Source organism: Amblyraja radiata, chromosome 13 (genome assembly GCF_010909765.2).
Source record: "Amblyraja radiata isolate CabotCenter1 chromosome 13, sAmbRad1.1.pri, whole genome shotgun sequence".
In the NCBI taxonomy this organism is placed as follows: Eukaryota; Metazoa; Chordata; class Chondrichthyes; order Rajiformes; family Rajidae; genus Amblyraja; species Amblyraja radiata.
Window position 1 is genome coordinate 55330358 of NC_045968.1, and position 27897 is coordinate 55358254.

Here is a 27897-nt window from a genome sequence, read left to right on the forward strand (position 1 = left end):
GCAATGCAGGGCTCGCCTCCTTTGTGCGTGTGACCACGTGGTGACGGTGAGGAGGTCTGCGCTGCGCGTCCGCGCCGCCGCCGCCGCCGCCGAGCGAGCTGTGTGTGGGTTGTTTGGTGGCCATGGTCGGCATGGAGTGGAATAAAGCAGCAATGGGGGACACAGGACCTGACAAACTAGACATGTCTCTCGGTACGTGCGAGGTTGCACTTCATCTACCTTTGTTCATCTTGCTTCTGTTTTGATTTGAAAAGAGGAAAAACGACACCCCGATGTTGAAATGTTGCTAAATAGTGATCTTGGCCTGGCCAGATTTGGGTTTACAGGGACATCGTGGAGAATATTAATGGCAGGGTGACTGACACCAGTATTCCTGGCTGCGTAGGTGTGTGGGCTGAGGTTTCAAATGTACGCTCTGCACGTTGAACCAAACTATTCAGCTTTCCATAATCTTTGGAATGAGAGGTTTTCTTAGTTTTTTAATAATTGGAGTGTTTGGGGGTTTTTTAATTGTTAAATTAAACTCATTTAAACATGGTAAACGAAACCAGGAAATGTATGATATGGTGACGATTAGCTGGTAAAAAAACATGTTTTGATGATTAGCTGGTAAAAACCATGTTTTGATGGCCAAACCTGATAAGTGAGTAGGGAAATAAAGCATATAGTGTATTAAATTATCATGTAATACCTGGCTTTGTCATTTTCCAATTTCCTCAGCGTGACTGTTCCAAAGTGTGGTTTCACTGAATGCCACTGCTTCATTTTAATTCTGCTGCGAGTAAATGTAGTCAGGACATGGAAACTTGAGCAAAAAAAAACTGTTGGAGGAAGGTAGCATTTGTGGAGAGAAATAAACAGCTAACGTTTCAGGACCAAAGATACTAGAGGAGTATCTAGTATCTTTGCTCAGGACCCTTCTTCAAACTTCAATCGAAGAAGGTCCAAAACCCCAAATTGTCTGTCATTTTCCTCCAAGAATGCTGCTAACACACTAGCTTCTAACAGCACTTTCTTTTTTTATTGCTTAATAATTAAGAACAACTCTACAGACTTGCACGTAAAACGACATGCTGCTAAATAAGAAAAAACTGAAACCAGCAAGAGCACATGACATAAATGCAGTTGGAATGTATACTGATTCCAGTGCAACATGGTTCCAAAAGGTCTTGGCATATCGAAATTTAAAAAAAATATCATGCATTTGAAAGAAAACGCAACTTTGCAAACTCGCACAAAATGACCAGAATGGTTTCTCACTCATCGTCTCACAATGTTTGAATTCCTGATCCTTTTCATTCCTTGCCTCCTCTCCCTCACAACCAACCATCTCATAACTGCATGATCTAAGGTAACAAGTATCCCAACAAATAACTATTTCTCAACTACAACTTAACAGTTTGGCAGGCTTGCATATTCCCATGTGAGTGTATCTCTCCCAGTCCTCTGTTTTGCAACACCTGTCCCTATACCTCCCCCCTCGACTCTGTCCAAGGACCCCAACAGTCTTTTCAGGTGAGGTAGAGGGTCACTTGCACCTCCTCCAACCTCATCTACTGTATCCGCTGTTCCAGGTGTGGACGCCTATATATCGGCGAGACCAAGAGCAGGCTTGGTGATCGTTTCTCTGAACACCTTCACTCATTCCGCCTAAACCTACCTGATCTTCCAGTTACTAAACATTTTAACTTCCGCTCCCATTCCCACACTGATCTTTCTGTCCTGGGCCTCCTCCACTGTCAGAGTGAGGCTCAGTGCAAATTGGAGGAACAGCACCTCATATTTTGCTTAGGCAGCTTACACCAGAGCGGTATGAATATTGACTTCTCTAACTTCAAGTAGCCCTTGCTTTTCCTATCTCTACATCCCTCCCCTTCACCCTGTCTGAAGAAGGGTCACGACCCGAAATGTCACCCATTCCTTCTCTCCAGAGATGCTGCCTGTCCCGCTGAGTTACTCCAGCATTTTGTGTCTATCCTTCCCCTTCCCAGTTCTCCGACCAGTCTTACTGTTTCCGACTACATTCTATCTCTGCTTTACCATCTCCCAGCTAAGAATGATCTCATCTACATTTTCCTTGATCTCTATTCCCTTTGTCCTGGTTTCACACCTTATGCGCCCTTATCTGTGTATCTCCCTCTCCCCTGACATCATTCTGAAGAAGGGTCTTGACCCGAAACGTCACCCATTCCTTCTCTTCAGAGATAGACAATAGGTGCAGGAGTAGGCCATTTGGCCCTTCGAGCCAATGTGATCGTGGCTGATGATCCCCAATCAGTACCCCGTTCCTGCCTTCTCCCCATATCCCCTCACTCCGCTATTTTTAAGAGCCCTATCTAGCTCTCTCTTGAAAGCATCCAGAGAACCTGCCTCCATCGCCCTCTGAGGCAGTGAATTCCACAGACTCACCACTCTGTGAGAAAAAATGTTTCCTCGTCCCCGTTCTAAATGGCTTGCTCCTTATTCTTAAACTGTGGCCCCTGGAGACTAAAACTAAACTAAAGACCAGTGAAAGATAGGGCCCTGGAAGATGTTGCCTGTCCCACTGAGTTACTCCAGCATTTTGTGTCTATCTTTAGTCTACAAACCTCTACGTCTTTGGAGTGTGGGAGGAAACCAGAGCAGCAAGAGAAAACCCAAGCTATCGCAGGGAGAATATATACAAACACCATACACCTTCGGATTAAACCAGCATCAGCAATTCCTTCCTGCACACCTCTGTCTTGGTTTACATACATCAAATGCTGCTAATATACAATTTGTGTTCTATAAACCAAAATATGTTTCGCATCTTGAGATAAGAACCAGACTGCTGGATGATATTTGCATAAATGCTTCTCAATTTAAACTTTTAACACCTGCCTGAAGAAATCACAACATTAAGCCATCTTACCACACCAATACAGCTTTACTAGAAACTGAGCTGCAATCAATCCGATGGGAAAGTAGGCTGAGGAATGGCAAATGGAGTTTAATTCAGCCAAATGTAAGGTGTTGCATTTTAGGATGACAAGGGCGGCACGGTGGCGCAGTGGTAGAGTTGCTGCCTTACAGCGAATGCAGCACCGGAGACCCGGGTTCGATCCTGACTACGGGTTCAGTCTACAGAGTTTGTACGTTCTCCCCGTGACCTGCGTGGGTTTTCTCCGGGATCTTCGGTTTCCTCCCACATTCCAAAGACTTACAGGTTTGTAGGTTATTTGGCTTGGTAAATGTATAATTTGTCCCTAGTGGGTATAGGAAGTGTTAATGTGCGGGGACCGCTGGTCGGTGTGGACCTGGTGGGCCGAAAGGGCCTGTTTCCGCGCTGTATCTCTAAACGAAACTAAACTAAGCTGGATTCACTGGAAGCTTTTTATGGAGCATAGGGATCTGGGAGTCGTTCCCTGAAAGTCATGGTGCAGTTTTTGGCACGCTGACCTTCATCAGTGAAGGTTTCGAGTATAGGATTTGGGATGCTACGTTACAGACGTATGTGAGGATGTACTTGGAGTATTGCATTGGAAAGCGTGCTGACAGGATTTATGAGGATATTGCCAAGATTCGAGTACCTGAACTATGGGGAGAGGTTGGGCAGGCTGGAACTTTATTCCTTGGAGCGTAGGAAGCTGTGGGGTGATCTTGGGCAATTTCTTTGTCTACAAAGAGTGGTAGGTATATGGAACAAGATGAAGTAGTTCAGGCAGGTATAATAACAACATTGAAAAGACAGAGTGAGGATATGGGCCAGGTGTGGGCAAATGTGACTAACGTTGATGGGCCATCTCATTCAGTATAGAAAAGCTGGGCTGCAGGACCTGTTTCCGTGCTCTATATCTCTTTGATTCTGTGTTACCTTAAGAAAAGTCAGGTAATGTGTCTTGATGACTATTGTCCAGTGGGTCTGACATCCATCACCATGAAGTGCATCGAGAGCCTGGTGACAAAACATGTTAACTCCAGCCTCCCAGCCAGCCTTGATTCACAGCAGTCTGCTTACCGTAGCAACGGGTCTGTAGCAGATGCCATCTTTGGAACCCCAAGACCAGTCATTCTCAGTGAGGGCCATTTGGCCCCCAAGGGGGCCCTGGCACATTTGAAGGGGGCCACAGACTGAAAACTGTGAGAAGGGGAGCCCCAAGGGTTTATGGGGGGCCCTGGTAGTCTATTGGCACAATATGGGACATTGGGAATTTTTACAATTTCCAAACCTGAAGGCGATCGCAGATGCACTGAAGGACGATGACCTTACCGTTTATCTGAAACATCTCAAGCAGATTCAGAAGGATATGCAAGAAAGATGTAATGACCTGTTAAACCTCTGTATCCCAGATTCGATTTTGAATCCATTTGAAGTACAACCCACCCAAGTTGAGGCAGAAATTCAAGAGAGTTTGATTGATCTTCAGAGTGATATAACTGCACGTCGTCAGTTGCAAAAAGATTTTTGGATCAAGAGTGATCTGCCGAATAAATTTCCAATACTGTGGGGGGAAAAGCCCAAAGATTTTTTATTGGCTTTCCCTCAACATATTTGGTTGAGTGCAGATTCAGCAAGGTAGTTTCCTTGACAAAATCTTGAAACAGAATTGATATCGCGACAAGAGGTGACCTCCGACTGTCATTGTCTAATTTGGAGCCTTATATCATGAAACGTGCAGAAAAGCACCAAGCACAAGGATCGCATTAGGCTTGATATATGTTTAATTTCATACAGTCTTTTTTTTTTTTTTTAATCCAGTATGTCGGATGTTCAAGTTTTCTTGGTGTCTAATAATAAATGATTTTCTGTCTATCTGTTTGTGTTGCATCCCTGTTTGACAGGGGGCCTGGAAACTGAGAAGAGCTCCAAAGGGGCCGGTGGCCAAAAAAACGGTTGAGAATGCCTGCCCTAGACAAGAAAGAGTCTTATTTATCAATTATTGCTCTGCCTTCAACACCATAATCCCATCCAACCTCATCTCCAAACATCGGGACCTAGGAATGAGTTGTTCCCTCGCGACTGGATCCTAACACACCCCGTCAGAGTTGAACTGGTAATCGATAACGGAGTAATTATGAAAGGCAACAAAGCGACTTCGCTACAGCAAGAGTATTTTGACGCTATACATAGAGGGCACCCTGGCACGGGAGCAACGGTTCAGCGAGCTTTCGACACTCGGACAGCAGATGTCGTGCCCTCCCACTCTGGCGTATTTCGATGTCAATCAACCAGTTGTTCTGACCTGCGACGCCTCTAAGTACGGCCTCGGCATAGCGTGCCTGCAGGATGACCAGCCCATTGCATATGCCTCGAGAACCATGACTGACACAGAGACACAGTACACGCAAATCGGGAAGGAGTTATTGGCAGTGGTTTCGCGTGTGTCAAATCTAATGACTATATTTTTGGCAAGGCTGTCACTGTTGAGACTGATCACCAGCCACGGTCACTATTTTGTAGAAGCCGATACACGCTGCCCCAGCGAGGCTGCTACGGATGATGTTGCAACTCCATAAGTATGACAAGTATGACTGGAGGTTCGGGCCTTCTACGCCCGAACCTCCAGACTCAGAAACAGCTTTATTCCAAGAGCTATAGCGGCTCTGAACCGGCCCTGCTGATTGCCCCCCACCGCCCCTGGACTGTCTCCCTCGGATGGTCACGACACCACACAGCTTATTTATTTATTTTACTTTTCTTTTTCATCGGTTGGAGCTGCATACTAAATCTCGTAAATATTATTATTATTACCCCGATTTATAAACGTGGCAAGGACATGCACATGGCTGATATCACTTCCCGTGCGCCCAGAAAGACTGAAAAGATGATGATCGACTATATTGACCCCTCCTGTTTGGACATATTAGTGGCGCGCATGGCCGAAGACGAGACTTTACATACACTTTCGTCCATCATTCTACACGGGTGGCCCTACAAGCAGCACGTGCTTCCACTCTCAGTGCAGCCATGTTTGCCTGTCAGAGATGAACTGGTAATCGATAACGGAGTCATTATGAAAGGCAAACAAAGCGTGATCCCAGCTTCGCTACAGCTAGGGTATTTTGACGATATATATAGAGGACACCCTGGCACAGAAGCAACGGTTCAGTGAGCGAAAAGTATGTTTTTCTAGCCTGCCGTGTCAGACTATGTGCGCCAGAGGGCACAATTGTGTGCGGTATGCAACAGCATGACACAGCATCAACAAAAGGAACTGCTTTCGCTACACCCGGTCCCTGATCTACCGTGGTCAACAGTAGCTGCCGACATATTTGATTGGCATGGCAGTCAATATCTAGTCTTGGTGGATTCGTATTCTGGGTGGTTCAAGATCGACTTGCTCCGTGCAACCTCGTCAGCGACTTCTTCGCTGGTGTAGAGACCAACTGTCGACACATGTCCCCCATTCAAACCTACAGTCTCTCTATCAGTCCGTAGCACATCAACTGAAACATCCGTGTAACCAAATGAACACCGCTGAGATGGCTCCGGCTCGTTGACTGGTAGAATATGTCTTCTATTCCGCCTCTAGATTCCTCCTTCTGATTTGATTAAATATGAGCGCGGTTCCTTGCAGGTTCCAGTTACTAGGCCCATTCGATCATGACTGGCAGTTTGCCAAGTTCGTCATTGATGAGATTGTAATCTGCAAGGATACGTGTGTAGAGTCCGGAGTGTAATCTGAGGAATGGCTGCACTGGATGTTATAGTGAAGATCCGGACTGGATTATGGATCAGGTGCACAACAGTAAATCCAGACATGGATCATATCAGCTTATAGTGATTGATCTACATCAACTGCCTGGCCCATAGACCTCAATCAGTGAGGATAGGTGACAACACCTCCTGCACAATAATTCTCAACACTGATATCCTGCGAAGGATGTGTTCTTGATTCCTTCTGATGCTCCTTCTGCACTCACGACTGTATGGGTAAATTCAGGAAGCAGAGGAGAGTGCACGCCCCAATTAGTATCAATTGTGCAGATGTTGAGAGCTTCAAGATTAATATTACCGATGATCTGCGTGGACCAAACAAATTGATGCGACAGCCAATCGGGATCTAAAAAGGCATACCAAAGCCTCTACTTTCCTCAGAAGACTGAGGAAATTCGACATGTCTCCAGTGACTTTTATAAACATCTACTGTCGGGTTGCAACCCAGCTTGGTTTGGGAACAGCTCTTCCCCAGAGTGTAAGAAATGACAGAGAGTTGTAGGTGTTGCCCAGTTCATCACACAGACCAGAATTCCCACCATTGACTCCTCCAACACTTTACTCTGCCTCGGAAAAGCAACCAAAATAATCATAGACTTGGGCACCCTGACCTTCCTCCTTCTCCCTTCTCATGTCCGGCAAAAGATGCTGAAGCTTGAAAGCGTGCACCACCGGACTGGAAAACAGTTTCTTCGCTCCATTATCGAGCTTCTAAATGCTCCTTCCATCAGCTGGGTTATTGTTTGATTCACTTCTACCCCATTGAGGACATTGGACTTTGTCTAAGGAACTGGTGCGTTACAATGCTGAGAACCATATTCCGCAAACTGCATCTTCCCCTTTGCTATATCTATTGTGCAGATGCCTCGTGTTGTATGCGTGCTTGATTTACGGGTTTTTAGAGTCCAATTACTACTGGTTTCATTTATTTGCTCCTTTTTTCCGAATAACACGCTCAAATTTATGCATGCCACTTTATGGTAGTGTAGTCGCAAGCGTTGCCTGCCTGGCCGATGACACCCAGATCTACCTTGGCACCAAATCCCCCCACAACCCCCCCCCCCCCCCCCCCCCCCTCTCCCATATCAACTCCTGTTTGTCAGCTATATGAAGACCAGATACGACCTTGGTAAGGCCATCAAAAAGGCCAAAAGGGACTTCTGCTCCAAACTGGAGGACGAGACAGATGTTCGGCAGCTGTGGCAGGGTCTGAATGCAATCACCTCCTACAAGGCAAAACCAGGAGGCAGCTCGAATGCCGGTGTAACATCACTCCCTGACGAGCTCAATGCGTTTTACGCACGCTTTGACAGGGAGAATACTGATGTGCCTTCCCGATCCCCCATTCGCTGCGATGGCATTTCAGTCTCAGTCACAGAGGCCGATGTCAGGAAATCCTTCAGAGGGGTGAACCCCCGAAAAGCACCTGGTCCTGATGGTATACCCGGCCGTGTTCTAAAAACCTGTGCGGACCAACTGGCGGGAGTTTTTACGGACATTTTCAACCTCTCACTTCTGAGGTCTGAGGTCACCACCTGCTTTAAAAGGGCATCAATTATACCGGTGCCCAAGAAGAGTAAGGTGACATGCCTCAATGACTATCGACCAGTGGCACTAACGCCGGTGGTGATGAAGTGCTTTGAGAGGTTGATCATGGAGCAAATCAACTCCTACATCGACAAAAACCTGGACCCACTGCAGTTCTCGTACCGCCACAACAGATCAACGGTGGATGCGATCTCGCTGGCCCTCCACTCCGCACTGGACCACTTGGACAACAAAAACTCATATGTCAGGCTGTTATTCATTGATTACAGCTCGGCATTTAACACAATCATCCCCTCCAAACTGGTTACCAAACTCGCAGAACTGGGTCTCTGCGCATCCCTTTGCAACTGGATCCTTGACTTCCTCGTCCACAGACCACAGTCTGTTCGTATTGGTGGAAATGTGTCAGCCTCAATAACAATCAGCACGGGAGCACCTCAAGGCTGCGTGCTCAGCCCCCTGCTGTACTCACTCTATACCCATGACTGCGTAGCGAACCACAGTGCGAACTCCATCATCAAGTTCGCTGACGACACCACTATTGTGGGGCGTATCACTGATGGGGATGAGTCAGAGTACAGAAGAGAGATCGAGCAACTGTCCATATGGTGCCAGCGCAATAACCTGGCCCTCAACACCAGCAAAACCAAGGAACTGATTGTGGACTTTGGAAGGAGTAGGAGGGGGACCCACAGCCCCATTTATATCAACGGGTCGATGGTTGAAAGGGTCAAGAGCTTCAAATTCCTGGGCGTGCACATCTCTGAAGATCTTTCCTGGTCCGAGAACACTAATGCAATCATCAAAAAAGCACATCAGCGCCTCTACTTCCTGAGAAGATTACTCGGATTGTCAAGGAAGACTCTCTCTAACTTCTACAGGTGCACAGTCGAGAGCATGCTGACCGGTTGCATCGTGGCTTGGTTCGGCAATTTGAGCGCCCTGGAAAGGAAAAGACTACAAAAAGTAGTAAACACTGCCCAGTCCATCATCGGCTCTGACCTTCCTTCCATCGAGGGGATTTATCGCAGTCGCTGCCTCAAAAAGGCTGGCAGTATCATGAAAGACCCACACCATCCTGGCCACACACTCATCTCCCTGCTACCTTCAGGTAGAAGGTACAGGAGCCTGAAGACTGCAACAACCAGGTTCAGGAATAGTTACTTCCCCTCAGCCATCAGGCTATTAAACCTGGCTCGGACAAAACTCTGATTATTACCAACCACTTTCTGTTATTTGCACTATCAGTTTATTTATTCATGTGTGTATATATTTATATCATGGTATATGGACACATTTATCTGTTTTGTAGTAAATGCCTACTATTTTCTGTGTGCTTAAGCAAAGCAAGAATTTCATTGTCCTATACAGGGACACATGACAATAAACTAACTTGAACTTGAACTTGAACTAAAAACCTGGATGCAACATAACTTCCTCAAACTCAACAGTGATAAAATAGAATTCCTCCTCATAGGCTCCAAATCCACACTCAGCAAAATCAATAACCCCACTCTCACCATCGACGGCACCACTATCTCCCCAGGCCCGCAACCTTGGCGTGATCTTTGATTCCACCCTCTCCCTTGAGCCTCACAGCCGCCATGTCATTAAAGCCTCCTTCTTTCACCTCCGCAACATCGCCAAAATCAGACCCTCTCTCACACCTCCCGCTGCTGAAAGACTCATCCATGCCTTCATCTCCTCCCGACTGGACTACTGCAACTCACTTCTCCTTGGCATCAGCTCCACCTACATCAACCTACTCCAACTGGTCCAGAACGCAGCCGCCCGACTCATCACATACACCAAATCCTGGCATCACATCACTCCAGTCCTCAAACAACTTCACTGGCTTCCCATCTCCCACCGGATCACCTACAAAATCCTGGTCCTCACCTACAAAGCCCTCCACCATCTGGCCCCCCCATATCTCACTGACCTCCTCTCCCCCTACCAACCCTCACAGTCCCTCAGATCCACATCAGCTGGTCTCCTCTCCATCCACAAATCCAACCTCCGCAGTTTTGGGGACAGAGCCTTCTCCAGGGCAGCTCCCAGGCTCTGGAACTCCCTCCCCCAACTGAACCGCAATTCCGTGTCCCTCACCATCTTCCAGTCCCGCCTCAAGACCCATCTCTTCACCTCTGCCTATCCTTAGCCCCACGTCCCCCTCCCTTTTCATCTGTGCTTGAATTGCCTCATATTGTGTTTTGAATTGAATTCTGTCTTTAATTTGTGTACTAGTCATGTCTCTACTATTTATTTCATTCCGCTTACATGTTTTTCCTCTACTTGCTAAATTTTTGTAAGGTGTCCTTGAGACTCTTGAAAGGCGCCCATAAATAAAATTTATTATTATTATTAGTTTAGTTCAGAGATACAGCGCGGAAACGAGCTATTCGTCCCACCGAGTCTGCGCAGACCAGCGGTCCCCGCACGCTATCTAGTTCTACACACACTAGGGATCATTTACAATTATACCAAGCCAATTAGCCTACAAACCCGTACATCTTTGAGTGTGGAAAGAAACCTGGAGAAAACCCATGCAGGTCATGGGGAGAACGTAGAAACTCCGTACAGCCAGCTCCTGTAGTCAGGATCGAACCCATGTCTCTGGTGTTCCAAGTAAGCAACTCTACCACTGTGCCGCCGTGCTGCCCGCATATGTTTGATTTACGCACCTTTTCATTTACACGCTATGTTTCAAGTGTGTAACCCCCCCCCCGCCTAAAATGCGAGGCGCCTGTATTTGAGTTCTGTATTTGATCATCTTTTAACTTGATTTCATGTGTACCACAGATGATATAATCAAACTGAATAAACAACAAAGTAAAGTGAAGATACCTGCACCACATAAAGGAAAGCAGATACTAAGTCGACCTTCCTATTCGACAATGCATCTGAAGCGGTCAAGCAGTTGGCGTGGAATTCCACAACGATCTGGTGAGTTTAGAACTTGTGGAGTTGTTGTTCACTGGGGATCACTGTCTTTTAAATTGATCGACTTTGGAATGCTGGATCAAAATCAAAGATGTCATTTGATATTAAGGCATAAACACTTATAAGTTCATTTCACTTTGCTACAAACAATCTTTTTAGAATTCTAATAGTTAAGAAAATAAATACATTTTTAATCAGTACTTTAGTGTCTTTAAAAAATTGGCAAAATGTAAATCTTTAAAAATAAGCAGTAGATAGATGTATATGATTGAGCCACAGGAACTGGAATGCTTACAGGTTTGATCCCTAATTAATGACGGCGAATCTTTGCCAGAGTAGATGTATGGTTTGTATCATTGCATTGTTGAGAATAATAATGAGGTTTTTTTTAAAAGCCCCTGTGATCTATGAGCCACTGTTGGAAAGTACACAAGGGCATTCTTGGGTGAGGATAGAATCTGAATTGGTTACAATGCTATTTATGGACAAAAAATTCAAATTATTTTAAGGGACACAGCCACTTGTATTGTTAGCATCATCGTATAAGCTGGTAAAATGAAGGGGAAGAAGAGATTTTGTTTATTAACAAGGTTGAGTCTGTGTTATATATTGGTGTTCAGAAGTCTTTCCGCACTGCCTTCAAATATCTGCATCAGAAAGTCTTGATTACAACCTGAATGTATATTTTATGATATCATCAGGGGCTGCCATTGTGTGGACCACTTGCTATTTGTGCTTATCTGAAATCGGGATCTAAAAGTAGCTTAGATGATAGAAGCCTTGACAATCTTTTCATTTAGGTGGGGATGGATTAAAATGTGTGTCACTTCCATCTTGGGACCTATCTCTCAGCAGTGGCAGTGGCAGATCAATAATGAACTTTACCATCACTTTGTCAGAGTTATACAGAGCAGAAACGGGCCCTTTGGCCCACCATGTACGTGTTGGCCTCTTTGCCCATATACACTAATCCCTTTTCCTGAGCGGACTATCCAGATCCGTCAGAACATGTCAATAAGTGTCAAGACTGTACTAAGTAGGCAGTGAGAAGCCTCCCCCTATCAGATCCTTCCTGCATCATTGGTATTTCATTCCCAACGCTTGCTGCCGTTGGGACAGCTGTGATGAGGAGGAAACCATTGCCCGCCTCTTTGCAAATTGGGATTGGAGAAGAATGTAAGATGCCTCGTCACAGTTAATCCTGAACAGCTGCATAACAGAGGACTCTGATATACAAGTTGTTCCCGTGAATGCATGAAATAAACTGCCTGCATTAGGGGCCAAATCCTTACATGCTTTGCCTATTTTAAATATCTGTCTAAATGCCTCTTAAACGGAGAAAAATGATTACATCACCACCTCTGGTCGTGCATTTCAGATATCAACCACTTGTTAAACAAAAACAGAAACAGGCCATTGTTAGCTGTAGGGCGAGGTGAAAATGAAACCGATGAAACTCATCATGACGACAGTGAAACTAGTACAACAACTAGGGTGGGGGAGGGCCGGAGAATGAGTGGATGCAAGGATTACTTGAAGGGTTCTCTGAAGAGTTAGAGAAATCAAAAAGAGTTAGATTCATTTCATTTCATTTATTTATTTATTGTCATTCGATAAAAACATGCTTCCACATGACTCATGAACAAAATTTGTACTCGGATCCAAGCAGCGTAATAGTGCAGTAAGACATCAATAAAGTGCAATAAAGACATAAATAAATTGTAACATATAAAAACCTTCCACAATAAAATCTAAATAATAATGAGCCTATGAATAAATAGTAAAGAGTAAAAAAGCAGCATGGTTAAAAGACAGCAGCATAATAATGTCCATAGTAGCAGCAGTAGCAGCAGACAGTTCACTGAGGTAGTGAGGGTTCAGTCAGTGAGATAGGGAGTTTAAAAGTCTCACGCCCTGGGGAAAGAAGATGTCTTTAAGCCTTGTTATCCTGGCCTTTATGCTGCGCAGCCTTCTCCCTGAGGGGAGGGGGACAAAGAGTCCATTTGCCGGGTGGGTGGGGTCCTTCATGATGTTTGAGGCTCTGCTCTTGCACCTGCTGATGTAAATGTCCTCAATGGCAGGGAGGCAGTTATTTGTGATTTTTTTTAGGCAGATTTGACCACCCTCTGCAATGTCTTCCTGGCAGCAGCAGAGCAGTTTCCGTACCACACTGTGATACACGATGTGAGGACGCTCTCCACCACACACCTGTAAAATGATGTCACGACTAGGGTGCTAAGGCCAGCACGCTTCAGCTTCCTAAAGAAGTAAAGGCGTTGGTGGGCTTTTTTAATGATGCTAGCCGTGTAACAGGTCCAGGTGAGGTCGTTAGAAATGTGTAGAAATAGATCAGCCATGATTGAATGGCGGAGTGGACTTGATGGGCCGAATGGCCTAATTCTACTATCATTATGACCGTATGACCTTAATATTCATACTGCTGGGTTGTAAGCTGCCCAAGCGAAATATGAGGTGCTGTTCCTCCAATTGAAAACTGAAACAGTAAATATCTTTCTACAATATTCTAAATATCTAAATATTTTTCTACAATATTCTGTTGCAGAGATTTAAAAAACTAACACATTTTTAATTAATTTCTGTGATTCCAGTTTGTAGATAATGTCAATCAAGAATTGTCTCCCAACTGAGGGGGCATTTAAGAGTTAACCAATAACTGTGGATCTTCTTCTTCGTGCGTATGGCGTCTTCAGCCTAAAGTTGTAGGACAACTTGTTCTATTTGATCTGATTTGATTGTGCACGCCAGGTTGATGGCATTTGTCGAAACAGGGTGGACCACGTGAAGGTTGCAATCTCCCACCCCGACTGTGGATCTGAAGTCATGTGTAACATGGTCAATACAAAGAGACCTGGCTTGTTCCCCTCATGTATTAATAATCAGATGGGTTATTACAACAATTTAGCAATTTCCAAGTCATTATTTCAGATGGTGGCTTTTAATTCAAGGATAGTTTTGATTAACTAAATTTATGTATCCCAGCTGCCACTGTGGAATTTGAACTCCTGTCATTTGTTCAACGGCACAAACCTCTGGATTGCCCAGTCAATCATTTACCCACACTTCTACCACTCCAGACACAGATTGTTGGCATCTGTACCCCTCCATCAGGAATATCATCTCAGCATCATGCACAGTATGACCCTCAGATCTAACAAGCAACCAAGACAACTAGGAAACTGGGTTGTTGGCAATGAGTTGCTCTGTTCTGTTTGAATCCACATTTCTGGAATATTGTGGAAAACTAATTTTAGCAACATGACCTCATTGATAGATGAATCCTAATGTAAAACACGTGGACGTAATGAAGATTAAGTGAACTATAACGCAGAGAGGATTTATGTGCTTATGAAAAGATATCTCTCTCTCTGGTTATCGCTCATAGTCATACAGCACAGAAACAGGCCCTTCATCTCAACTCATCCATACTGCCCTAGATGCTCATCCAAGCTGGTCCCATTTCCCCACATTTGAACCTTTGCATATGTCTTGTAAATATTGTTATTGTATCTGCCCCAACCACGTCGACACCTACAGCCTGTCCATACACCCACAACCCTCTACGTGAAAATGTTGCTGTTTAGGTACATCAAATCACTTCCCTCTTCCCTCGCACCTATGCCTTCTAGTTCCTAATTCTCCACCCCTGGAGGGGAAACTGCATTCACTCAGCTATACCCCTCATGATTTATTACACCTCTAAGTTCACCTCAGTGTCCTATGTTCCAAGGAATAAAGCCCACCCAACCTCTCCTTATTACTTAGTTCCTCGTGACCTGGCAATATCGTTGGATATTTTTTATGCACTCTTTCCAGCTTGGTCTTTCCTATAGCAGGGTGATCAAACGTGCACACAATACTCCAAGTGTTGCCTCACCAACACATGCAGCATCCCAAAAGGTTATTTCACCATGTCTACCTGCGTTGTTATCTTCGGGGAATTCTGTACTTGTACATCTTGGTTCCTTTGTTCAAACATACTTCCCAGACACCTACCGTTCACTGTGAAAATCCTGCCCTGATTAGGCCTCCTGAATTGCAATATTTTGCACTTAATTGAATTAAATTCTATTTGCCATTTCTTGGACCATTTATCCAATATTCCACTGGAAATCATGATGACCTTCACTTTCTATGATACCACCTATTTTAGTGCCCTCTGCAAACTTACTAAATATGCCTTGTACATTGTCAACTGAATCATTGATATAGATGACAAACTACAATGGGCCTTTCATGGGCCTACAATCCAAAAAATAACCTTCCACAATTACCCTCTGCTCCCTGCCATCAAGCCAATTGTGTATCCAATCAGCAAACTCTCCATGGATCCCATGCAATCTAACCTTCCAGAACAGCCCTTAGTAAATTTCATACAGTCTACGTCTATTGCCCTGCCCTCAATTACCTACTTGGTTACTTTCAAAATCTCAATTGGATTTGTGAGACACGATCTCCCACGCACAAAGCCAGGCTGACTGTTTCTAAGCAACCCCTGTCTTTCCCAACTACCTGTATATCTTACCACTCAGAATCCCCTCCAATAATTTGCCTCCTGCAGATGTTGGGCTTACTGCTGTATAGTTCCCAGGTTTTCTTTGCAGTTCTTAAATAAAATACAACATTAGCTACCACCAGTCTTCCATCACTATTGGTGGAAGCCTGGCTGACAATGTGTATGTACTTCAGCCAGGCTTCCACCATTTTTTATCTCTCGCTTCTTGGATGTACAATGTTCTTGGATGTACCTGATCAGGCACCGGATAGTTACCTACCATAAGGTCATAAGGAATACGAATAAAATTAGGCAATTTGGCACATCAAGTCTACTCCGCCATTCAATCATTGCTGATCTATCTCTCCTTCCTAACCCCATTCTCCTGTGTTCTCCCCATAACCCCCGACAACTGAATTAATCAAGAATCTATCTATCTCTGCCTTAAAAATATCCACTGACTTGGCCTCCACAGCCTTCTGTGGCAAATAATTACACAGATTCCCCACCCTCTGACTAAATAAATTTCCCCTCATCTCCTTCCTAAAAGAACGTCCACTAATTCTGAGGCTATGACCTCTAGTCCTGGACCCTCCCACTAGTGGAAACATCCTCTCCACACCCACTCTATCCAAGCCTTTCACGATTCTGTATGTTTCAATGAGGTCCCCCCTCATTCTTCTAAACTCCAGCGAGTACAGGCCGAATGCTTACAAACATTCATCATAGGTTAACCTACTCATTCCTGGGATCATTCTTGTAAACCACCTCTGGACCCTCTCCAGAGCCAGTACATCCTTCATCAGATATGGTGCCCAAAATTGTACACAATATTCCAAATGCGGCTTTACCTGCGCCTTATAGAGCCTCAACATTACATCCCTGTTTTTGTATCCAAGCCCTCTTGAAATAAATGCTAGCAATGAGTTTGCCTTCTTTACTACCAATTAAGACAAGCACCTCATCTTTTGTCATGCAGAATATCCCCAAGACATCCCCTATTAACTTTCCTGAGTTCTCTCATCTTTATGTTTTACTCCACGGTAAAAACAAAGGAAAAATATTAATTGCAGACTTCTCCCATCTCCTGCAGCTCCACACATAGATGTCCACTTTAGTCTTTGAGGAGGCCTATTATCTCCCTAGTTAGTCCTTTTCCTAAATACAGAAACCCTTGTTTTAATGGACCCCTTATTAACAGATTTTGGACATAGCGGATGCTGACTGACCCCCGGCTTGCACCATATCACTTCTAAAAGCCTCCCACATGCTGGACATTCATTTGCCTACGAACAACCTATTCCAATCAACTTTTGCAAACTCCCATCTAATTGCGATCCGAGAAATTGCATGCTTAAGAGGATATATTAAATATTCCTTTGTGCAAAAATGGATTATTAACAGCTACAAATAAACAATTATTTCCTTGACTATTTCAGGAAAACCTGTGAATCGGCAGATACCAGTGGGTAAGCGGAAGGTTTCTGGACAATGGAGGAGGCGATTTCAAGGTTTGATCACTGGCCTGGCGGCAAGAAAGGCAATCATGCTGCAGAAGTACATCAACGCACCTAACAGGTCATCATTAAGTCAGAAGGTAAACTGTCGAGTCTTTATTTCTCTGCTTTTATTCTTTTGCAAGGCTCTATTTGTTAAGATGAACTATGTGTACAAAGAAATGGTAAGGTTTTCTGATTACTCACATGAATTAATTGAACTCCATGGAAATAATGAATATGTATTCATACTTCATCTTGTGATTTTTTTTAACACAAATGCTTAATCTGATTTGCTTTAAATATGAGCAATATCCTGTCTCAGCCACTAGTCTTAGTGGTATCCAACATATTAAACCCAATGATTTCTCTTCCACACCCCATTATTTCCTTGTGTTTACCAAAGACCAACTTCGGTCATTCCTCTTTGTCATTTACTTGCTGACGTTTGCAATGTCATTCAAGAAAGCACCTTTTTCTACATGTTTACTGATGACACCAAGTCTTGTATTTTCCTTTATCTAAAATGTCAGATAATTTAGCTGACACAGCACTTGATGATCAGAGTTTCCCTTCAACTCAGCATTGGGACCAAAAAAAAACTTTCTCAAACTGCTTTTCCTCACTACAGGTGCACAACCTTTTATCCGGAGTTCCGGAAACCGAAAAACTCCGAAAACCGGCCATTTTTTCCAGGATGTCGTCTGCACACCAAAGCTCGCGTTTGGCGCCAAACTTGACCCGAAACGACCCACGCTCAACCCAGGTCTGTACTACTGTAGCGACTGCCTCTTCCCCGGAGACCGGGGAGACACTTAAACATCTGTAAATCATTGCTTAAATGTTAGTCAGTTAGTTTGGAGGGCTTTTATGTGAAGGGGGAAACTTTAATTCTTAGTCCCCTACCTGGTCGGAGAGGCGGGGAGCGGTCAATGCCTTACCGGGTCGCCGTGCAGTAAGCTCCGTAACGCTGTGGCCGCCAACTCCCAGCTGGGGCTGCGGGCGTCCGGCCGCGGGCGGCGCCGGTTGTAGCTCCGACCCCGGCAACTCTACCCCTGGCTGCGCGGCGCTCCAAATCCAGCGCGGCCCGCGGCCGGACGCCCGCAGCCCCAGCTCCGCGATGTTGTGTGTCGGCGGCCACAGCGCTCCGGAGCTTACCGCACGGCGACCCGGTAAGGCATTTCCCGCTCCCAGCTGGTATTCCAGCGCTGCGACGCCGCCGACTCCCAACATTCGCGGGGCTGCGGGCGTCCGGCCGCGGGCGGCGCTGGATTTGGAGCGCCGCGCAGCCAGGGGTAGAGTTGCCGGGGTCAGAGCTCCAACCGGCGCCACCCGCGGCCGGACGCCCGCAGCCCCCAGCTCCGCGATGTTGGGAGTCGGCGGCCATAGCGCTCCGGAGCATACTGCACGGCGACCCGGTAAGGCATTGCCCGCTCCCCGCCTCTCCGACCAGGTAGGGGACTAAGAATTAAAGTTTCTCCCTTCACCCCCCCCCCCACCACATAAAATCCCTCCAAACTAACTGACTAACATTTATGCAATGATTCTCCGGGGAGGAGGCAGCCGCTCCAGACTTTTCAAGCCGCCTGCGCTACCTACCTAATCTACGCTAAAAATCTTCCATTCGGAAATGCGAAAAATTCCGAAATCCGACAAGTGTCTGGTCCCAAGGCTTTCGGATAAAAGGTTGTGCACCTGTACTGACTTTGTCACTACATGAAAATGAACAATCTTGGGGCGCTGTTGACCTCCTGAGCGGTATTTCACTTGGATACCTACTAAAATTGCTGAAATCCACCATGTTCAGCTTTTCTGCATATTTGTTCTCTTTGCAGTCTTGACTATTGAGATGCACTTAGCCAGCTGTCCTCAGTCTTGAGAAAATTAAGGTCGACATTTTTTTTTTCTTTTGCATTGTCTCATTCACTTATTCTGCTCCTATCACTTATGAAACTCTAGCGCCTTCATCTATTTCCTCACCTCTTCAGCTGCAATGAATGCTTCAATGATCGTATGAATCTCTGCTGTCCTTCATTCTGCCCCAAAACTGATGTATTTCTCATGAGTGTTCTCTGTCCAGCCTGCTGAAATAATTTAGAAAAAATCAACACCAAATACAGACATCCTAAAAAGGAGGTTTCTCGTTGCTTCACGCATTTGTTCTACACTTTCTCTTAGTGAAGGATATCTTAGTTTAATGTTCCACTATGCAATCCCTCAGTAGCCTAACCCTCCCTTTGTTAATTTCCTGCAAACCAAAACCCTCCAAGATATTAGAGCTTCTCCATTTCAAGGATCATGATTATCCTCGGTTTTAATCATTCCACCATTTGAAGATTATTGTCTTTTGACAAGCCCTTGTGCTTGAGTATTACCTCTTACAATCTTTCTTCCTTAAAACCTAAGTCTTGCTGCAGCTTTTGGTCATTTGACCTATATTTCATTCTATGGCAGGGTATTGTATATTGTCCAACAAATTGGTTTGGTGTCATGAAATTAAAGCTGATATATGAATTCAAGTTGCTTTTTATATTTTTTAGCATTCAGAGCTGAGTCGAGATAATATTGTTAGTTATCTGACAGCAGGAGAAATCCTAATTAAACCAATCCATTCTATTTCAACATTCATCATCTGGACTTCTTGGCCATGGTCGTTTAATGTTGATCAGAATACTTTGGCCAATTGTGGACTATTTAATATTGTTTTACTGATGTGTTCCTGCCACTTAATTGTGAGTTATTTTTATCGGATTCTTCGTCCAATGACTTAATGACCATCATTGTCAAGATAATGTTGTTACCAGAAATACAAAATTTAAGGTAAAAAGACTAGCAGATTGGAATATTTAGAAGGAAATTACTGCAAGCCTCCAGAACATCAAGAAAATTAAGAATAAAAGATGAAGTACATATTACATTTCCTGAAAGATGCAAGGTGCAACAATGACTTGTAGAATATGACTTCAAATGTAACCAATGGTATTAAATCTAGATTTAAATGTTTGATATTTTAAACATTGTGGTATGTAATTTGGTTATAAGGATTCTTTCTCACCCCCTTCCCATCCTCCTTTTTAGGATGTCTATTTGATGTTGATGTTTTCTGAATGATTTCAGCAGGCTGGACGGAGAACTCCACTCATGAGAAATACATCAGTTTTGGGGCAGAATGAAGGACAGCAGAGAATCATACCATCATTGAAGCATTCATTGCACATGAAGAGGTGAGGAAATAGATGAAGACGCTAGGGTTTCATAAATGATAGGAGCAGAATTAGGCCATTCAGCCCATCAAGTCTACTCCGCCATTCAGTCATGGCTGATCTATCTTTCCCTCTCAACCCCATTCTCCTGCCTTCTCCTCATAACCCCTGACACCTGTACTAATCAAGAATCTATCTCTGTCTTAAAAATATCCATTGACTGGGCCTCCACAGCCTACTGTGGCAATGAATTCCACAGCTTCACCACCCTCTGACTGAAGAAATTCTTCTTCATCTCCTCCCTAAAGGAATGTCTTTTAATTCTGAGGCTATGACCACTAGTCCTAGACTCTCCCACTAGTGGAAACATCCTCCCCACATCCAGGCCTTGGTGGGGGAATTGTGAGAAGAGAGGCTTAGGGGTGTAATTTGATTGATATGGTATAGATTAATTATCTTGTAAACACATTTCCTTTTCCCCTTATTGTTATATTTTCAGGAATTCTATTCAGCACAATTTTTCCAGAATTCCTACACAGACGCGCCAAAATAAAGAAGCACGGCAAGCAACCTTTCTTTTCAAACGAGGCCTAAAGGTATGGAAGAGCCAGCGCAAAACAAAATTCTAAAATTGTGTTCACATTTGATTAAACGGATCTAAGAATAGGTATTGATTACATGCGTTCAAGGTGAACTGTGAAAAAATGGAATAAGTAAGAGCCTGATGCATTGAACAAAGTGTGAATTTATTCCATGAGCTCAACACTTGTGTGAGAATGCCAGTTTTCTTCCAAAAGAGGATTGTTCGTAAGTCTGGTTCCATACAAAGTTGTTATCAGGGAAAATACGTCTAGTGGGCCATTATCCTTAACCTCTCGTTGCCTGCTGCCATTTTGAAGACAGCATCCTCAACATCAAAGGTAATTGTTTATTTATTTCAGCCCGTGTCCTTTATCATCCTTTTAAGCTTTTACTTAGTCTAGGAAAGGAACATTAAATTTACAAAGTAGTGCATTTTAATTTTAAAGGTACCACCTTAAGACAAAAATCTTCATGAATTAATTACTTATGTATGAAATAAAAATATTTATTCCATGTAACCAAAAAAATCTGAATATCACAGTTTCATGTCCTTGCAAATTTAGTTGAGTCACAGAATCACACAGTACGGATATAGGCTCTTTGGCCCAACTAGTCCTTGCCAACCAAGATGCCCCATCTAGGGTAGTCCTGCCTGCCCCGCGTTTAGCCCTTATCCTTCTAAACCTTTTCTATCCATGTACCTGTTCAAATGTCTTGTAAATATTGTTATAATATATAGGATGTGAAGGAAAGAACTGCAGATGCTGGTTTAAATCGAAGGTAGACACAAAATGCTGGATTAACTGACAAAATGTCAGTCCTGCCCACTCCCCTGACATCAGTCTGAAGAAGGGCCTCGACCCAAAACGTCACCCATTCCTTCTCTCCAGAGATACTGCCTGTCCCGCTGAGTTACCCCAGCATTTTGTGTCTACCTTTATTATAATATAATTCAGTTGCTTTCATGCTTTGTGTAGCACACTGATAAATAAACAAGTTCATCTGTTTGCAAGAGTTCGTACAGAAACTAAGCACTGTGTATACGTTGAATAACACTGTCTGCATAAATAATGGTGCAGCGGTAGAGTTACTGCCTCACAGTGCTTGCAGCGCCGGAGACCTGGGTTCGATCCCAACTACGGGTACTGTCTGTATGGAGTTTGTACGTTCTCCCCGTGACTGCGTGGGTTTTCTCTGAGAACTTCGGTTTCCTCCCACACTCCAAAGACGTATATCGTACATAAGTAATTAATTCATGAAGATTTTTGGCTTGAGCCATGGATAGGTTGGGAAATTGCGTATTCTGCTCGAGCTGACTTTTCACTTAAAAGTTTTGTTTTGGGATGCTATGCCTCTTTGCCTGTTCAAAATCGTTTTCTTTTTTTTGAGAGATGGAAAAGGGAAAATATTGATAACATTTTAATATGTTAACAAAATGAAGATATCTGAAGCAGTCAATTGTATGACATGTACTTTTACACCCAGGTGCATATGCAAACTGAGCAAGGAATGAAAGGAACATCAATTAAGAAACAAACGAGACAGTAAGTATAAATATTGAAAATAATTTTAAATCTATCCTGCAGCAGTTTATATTTTCCACACTTAGATACATTTTCAGGTTAAAGGATGCTTAAGCCATACTTTGCTTAAATTATGCACCTTCTGAAAAACAACTTCATGGATGAATGCAGAAAGGACTACTCAAGACAAATCACATTTATTGTCATAAGCACAAGTAGGGTGAGCTTTCGGTACGATGAAAAACTTACTTGCAGCAGCATCACGGGCATGCACTCAGAAAACATACATTTTTCACAAGTTATACGATATGATTGAACTTTATATATCCCAGGAAATTGCTCTGCCAACAGTCATAAAAACAAAAAATACATGAAACATGAAATTAAAATGACAAGTGGAAGGAATTAGGGATGTGCAAAGATTGGCGGGGGGGGGTAGTCAGTCTCAGTCTACCCCATGACAGAAGGGGGAGGAGTTGAACAGTTTGATTGCTACAGGGAAGAAGGATCTCCTGTGGCGTTCTGTGCTGCATCTTGGTGGAACCAGTCTGTCGCTGAAGTTACTCCTCAGGTTGACCAGTGTGTCATGGAGAGGGTGAGCTGTATTGTCACACACACACACGCACGAGTTTTACAGCTATAAGGACAAGATATGGATGTGTATAAAACTGACTGCATAACATCTTCAGAGTTCAATCTGTCCCGTTGATGTTTAATTCAAAGAACCTGAGATAACCGTGACTCCTGGTTCTGGACTCTCCCAACATCGGGAACATTTTTCCTGCATCTAGCCTGTTCAATCCCTTAATAATTTTGTATGTTTCTATAAGATTTCCTCTCATCCTTCTAAATTCCAGTGAATACAAGCCCAGTCGATGCATTCTTTCATCAAATGTTAGTTCCGCCATCCCGGGAATTAACCTGGTGAACTTACGGTGCACTCCCTCAATAGCAAGAATTGAGGGTGTGTGAAGGCAGCGTGAAGTGTAAATGGAATCAATGGAAGGGAGGTTTATTTGTGATGGTCTGGGCTCTGCCCACAAATACTTGCGGTCATGGATGGACCAGTTCCCAAACCAAGCTGTGATGCATCTCGCTAAATTTATTTCCACGGTGCATCTTTAGATGTCGGTAAGAGTTGTGGAGGACATGCCAAACTTCCTCAGCCTTCGAACAACGTAGAGGTGTCGGTATGCTTTCTTGGCCATTTCTTCAATATGGGAGGTCCAGGAGAAGTTGTTGGTGATATTGACTCCTTGGAATTTGAAGCTTTCAACCATTTGAACTTCAAAACCATCAATGCATATGTGTATCGCTTCAGTTCCTGAAGTCAATCACCGTCTCCTTCATCTTGCCACACCTCCAAGTGTTACGAGCATTTTCATTTCTGCATTTTAGAGTTTGAACATTTTTTGTTTAGTTTCTGTTTGATTGTTGTATGTCCAAATAAAAATATGACATTGAAGGTAGAGTATCTGAATTGATTTCTAATTGTATTTTTCAGGTGGCCAGTTAATCCTGGTGCTACAAAGATTGAGCAGTAAGTCCTTAAAATTAACATTATTGAACTCCACCAAAATGTGCAGAATATCTCAATTATTGATGGGAGAATTAATTATCGATCGTTGAGTGGAACTGTGCAGTTTGCATTTTGTGCAGACAAGTGCCATGTCAACTATTGATGTTACCAATCTAAGTATAAAGAAGGAATTGTCAACGCTGAAAACTGCCTAATTCACCCATGTCACACATTAATAAATTTATTCAGCATTCTGAGAGTTGCTGTGAGGCTTTAAAAGTTCCAGAATGTGGAATTATTTTGTGTTTGTGGACAAAAATGGTAATTTATGAAACCTGATTGACTCGTGGCAAGACAAGGAGAAATAGCATGTTGGGTTAATGTCCACATCATGACACAAAAGTGTCATTCTGTCCTTTGAAAGTCAAACATAGTTTATGTGGTTAGGTTAGCAGGCCCCCAATGTGAGGTTTAAAACAATAAGCAGCCTTTTGAAATCTAATTGTGGAGAAAATCACATCTACACCCAGAGTTTCATAATGTCCTTCATGGAAATGAAGCCAGCTTACAAATGTTGGTGCCATAGTAACGGAGATCTGACAGTCTGCGACTTAGTTACATCTTTACACTCTACTCTCTTGTGATGAGGCCAAGCATGAGACCATCAAACTCATCAAAGAAAGTCGTTCAGAAGCAATTATGTCGGAAGCCATGGATCATGCACTTTCTAACTCATGGTTAGTTAGTTCAGTGACAACTAGACGGTCATACATTGGTAAAATAGTATTATATTATAATGTCTGTATAAAGATAAGTGGCACGGTGGCGCAGCGGTAGAGTTGCTGCATTACAACGCTTGTAACACCAGAGACCTGGGTTCGATCCAGACTATGCGTGCTGTCTGTACCGAGTTTGTATGTTCTCCCCGTGATCTGTGTGATTCTCCGAGATATTTGGTTTCCTCCCACACACCGAAGACACAGGTTTGTAGGTTAATTGGCCCTAGTGTGTGTAGGAAAGTGTTAATGTGCGGGGATCGCTGGTCACTGCGGACTCAGTGGGCCGAAGGGCTTGTTTCCATGCTGTATCTCAAACTAAAGTAATCAGGAAGAGATTACTTCCTCTCTTGAGGTGATTGAGAGGAACTTGAGGTGAACAGTTGTACTTCACTCTGCCTCTACCCCCCCCCCCCCACACACACACACACACACAATAGGTGAATAGAAATGTATTCTATGAATTGGTGCGAGTGATTCTCTTGCTCCACAACAATACAAACTATAAGAATTTTAAAAACTAAAAAATTCATTTGTTAATGTTGTTATTGACTTAATTTAAAGCACAACTAACGTGTTTTTTTTTCTTTCAGAAGTCGCATTCCTAGTACCAGAAGGGGTGTTTTGACTGTGTCTATTCAGAACCCATCTGCCAAAAACACAGAGTGGGTCTTTTATTTAATCATGATTACATTACACTTTTGAACTGTCTTAGCATATTTGACTTTTAAATGAGCTTGTTTCTATTGGGATGAGAGTGTTTGACTATTATTTAAATATTTAAACGAGGCACCCTTTTCATTTCTCCTTTCTTTAATTTCCACATGCTGTATGTGGTACCTCTCCGCACCTTCTATTGGCCTGTCTGCAGTCTCGATTCCCTCTGTACCAGAGCTTAACGTTCAGATGTCAACTTCTCTGGATTTCATTCTGCCTTTCATATTCAAATTTCTTCGTCTTCATAATCCATGTGGGCCTCCCTTCCTCCCTCCATAAAAATAATTTTAGCTTGACACCTTTTTTCGTTCTTGTGAACAGAATGTATTTCCCCTCCATATTGCGATTCTTGCTGCATAAATTAAAGTTGTCTTTGTACAAAAGGAAGAGAACATACTTTCTTCAGCATAATCTTTTTTTCTTCTCCCCTAGTTCTCAGAAGTTCCAGGTCAGACACCCCCCTTTGATTCCATTTGCAGTAAAGAAAGAATTGATAGAAAGGAGAGAACCACCAAAAGGAGTGTCTCTGGAATTTGATATTAACAGTGTTGGAAAACAGGTAAGAATTTACTAATGATTTCTCGCACGTTGTTTAGGTTAGCATTCCTTTTTGTGCAGAACCTCATTCATATCAGTTTCCCATTGGATATCAGTGGGGAACATTCCAATCATAGTGCACTGTTTGAATTACTGTTGCCTGTACATTGAAATCTTCACTAGTTTTATCAATCTGGGCATTTTTCAAACGTGGAGGCCAAGTATCTCCATGCAAAATGAATTGACGCCCCTTCCCAATCAATTTGTTTTGATTAGATAGGTTATTTACTAACCTGACATTAGGATACTATCACACCAAGCTGGGAGAGTTCTGATCCCAAGATATACCCACATCCTGGTGTCAGTCACTCCCTTAATTTCCATGAGTGTCAGATTATTTTTGTGAAATTGTGCCACACCTTTGGATCACGGAAGCTGAGATTTAGGTCAGTAACGTTAAGATAATCTCCTTTGCGCTCTGTGATTTGAACTGGACATTGTCTTTTTTAAGGCTCAGCAAGCAGACTTGCCAAATTCTTGAGTGAGATGAAGTCAGGTAAAACGCTGCAGTAGTTTATTCCGCAATGCATTTAATACATTGTGACTCCTTCCACTTAGCTTATCAAGACAATTACTGCACATCATCAATCTAGATACACAGCCGGTAAAGCAGCTGCCTTGTAGCAATATTGACAAGGTCAATCCTGACCTCCAGTGCTATCTCTGTAGAGTTTGCTTCTTCTTCTCCCTATCACTGTATCTGGGCATTGCAGTAAGGTTGACCTAACATTTTTGTTGCTCTTTATTTCATTTTCTGTGGCACATTATCCCTCTTCATAGCTGTAACATTTTTTTCCCTTCAATCAAAATTGTAGTTGCTGGAAATCTAAAACAAGAACTGAAAATACCATAAACACTTAGCAGGTCAGGTTGCACTTTCCATCTGAAATGTTAACCCAACCCTGTTTCACTCTCCACAGATGCCTAACTGAGTGTTTTCAGCTTTTTGTGGTTTTGACTCGTTCCTTTCCCACCTCGCCCTCAATGCATTCCTTTTGAAAATTGAGTTTCCATTTACATAATTTAACTCAGTTTCATTATAATTGAGCTGTGCCATTACATTGGCTGTGCCGAAGTACATTAAGCTTATTTTCTAGTGCCCCAATATCAGTTCCTCCCTCCTGTCCTTTCTCGTTACCCAAACATTTCTCTGCACTTTATCAAATAGTGGATAACCAACCTTCTGATTTATAAACTCTTTGGCTTTTGTGGGGATTGAGGCGCAAAGATTTGCGGACGACTACCTTGACGTATATCACAAAATCTTTTTGTTCTTCCCACTAGACTGGTATCACCTTGAACGAGCGATTTGCAATTCTGAAGGAACGGAAAGTAGCGGTGCCGTCAGGCAAAGGAGAACGCTTTGTGACTGTGGGATGAATGAGACAACTGACATTCGATCTGGCAGAATTTTTTGGGAGCTTGTTCACATGTACTAGGAAGTGATCCGATGTCGAAAACAGACATACATGTGAACCTGGTTGAATGTACTTTGAAGCTGATATTACAGTCTAAAAAGAAGAAACGGCATTTGGATTACGTTTTAAAAAATATTTGTTTTTGTCTGAGGAACAGTAGTTAAAAATGGAATTGAACAAAGTTTTAATTATCACATTGCAAATACAGATTTTTGTTCCTTTCAAGAAACGCTTCATTCGGTAAAAATGTAAATCCAGCACATTTTCCCCAAAATTTAGTATTTTTTGAAAACTTGTTAAAATCTTAGTCTAATGTTTTTTTTAAACATTAAAGTTTACCAGTTTCCCAGTTTTCCAAGAATGATTGTCCAGTGAATAGTCTT

At 43.3% G+C, this 27897-nt stretch overlaps 1 protein-coding gene across 2 annotated transcripts; it reads left to right on the plus strand.

Annotated features, from left to right (window-relative positions):
* Positions 1-36: 36 nt before the first annotated feature.
* fyttd1 (forty-two-three domain containing 1) lies at positions 37-27875 on the plus strand. Of its 2 annotated transcripts, none has more exons than XM_033032104.1 (10): positions 37-192; positions 11030-11173; positions 17123-17280; positions 20297-20403; positions 20882-20978; positions 22450-22508; positions 23992-24027; positions 25376-25447; positions 25932-26058; positions 27381-27875. In XM_033032104.1, the coding sequence occupies exons 1-10, from the start codon at positions 123-125 to the stop codon at positions 27474-27476; spliced, it is 966 nt and encodes a 321-aa protein (XP_032887995.1). In that variant the 5' UTR covers positions 37-122; the 3' UTR covers positions 27477-27875. The 2 variants fall into 2 exon arrangements, with proteins under 2 accessions (XP_032887995.1, XP_032887996.1); XM_033032105.1 differs by having other exon boundaries at positions 20300-20403.
* The last annotated feature ends 22 nt before the right edge of the window (positions 27876-27897 follow it).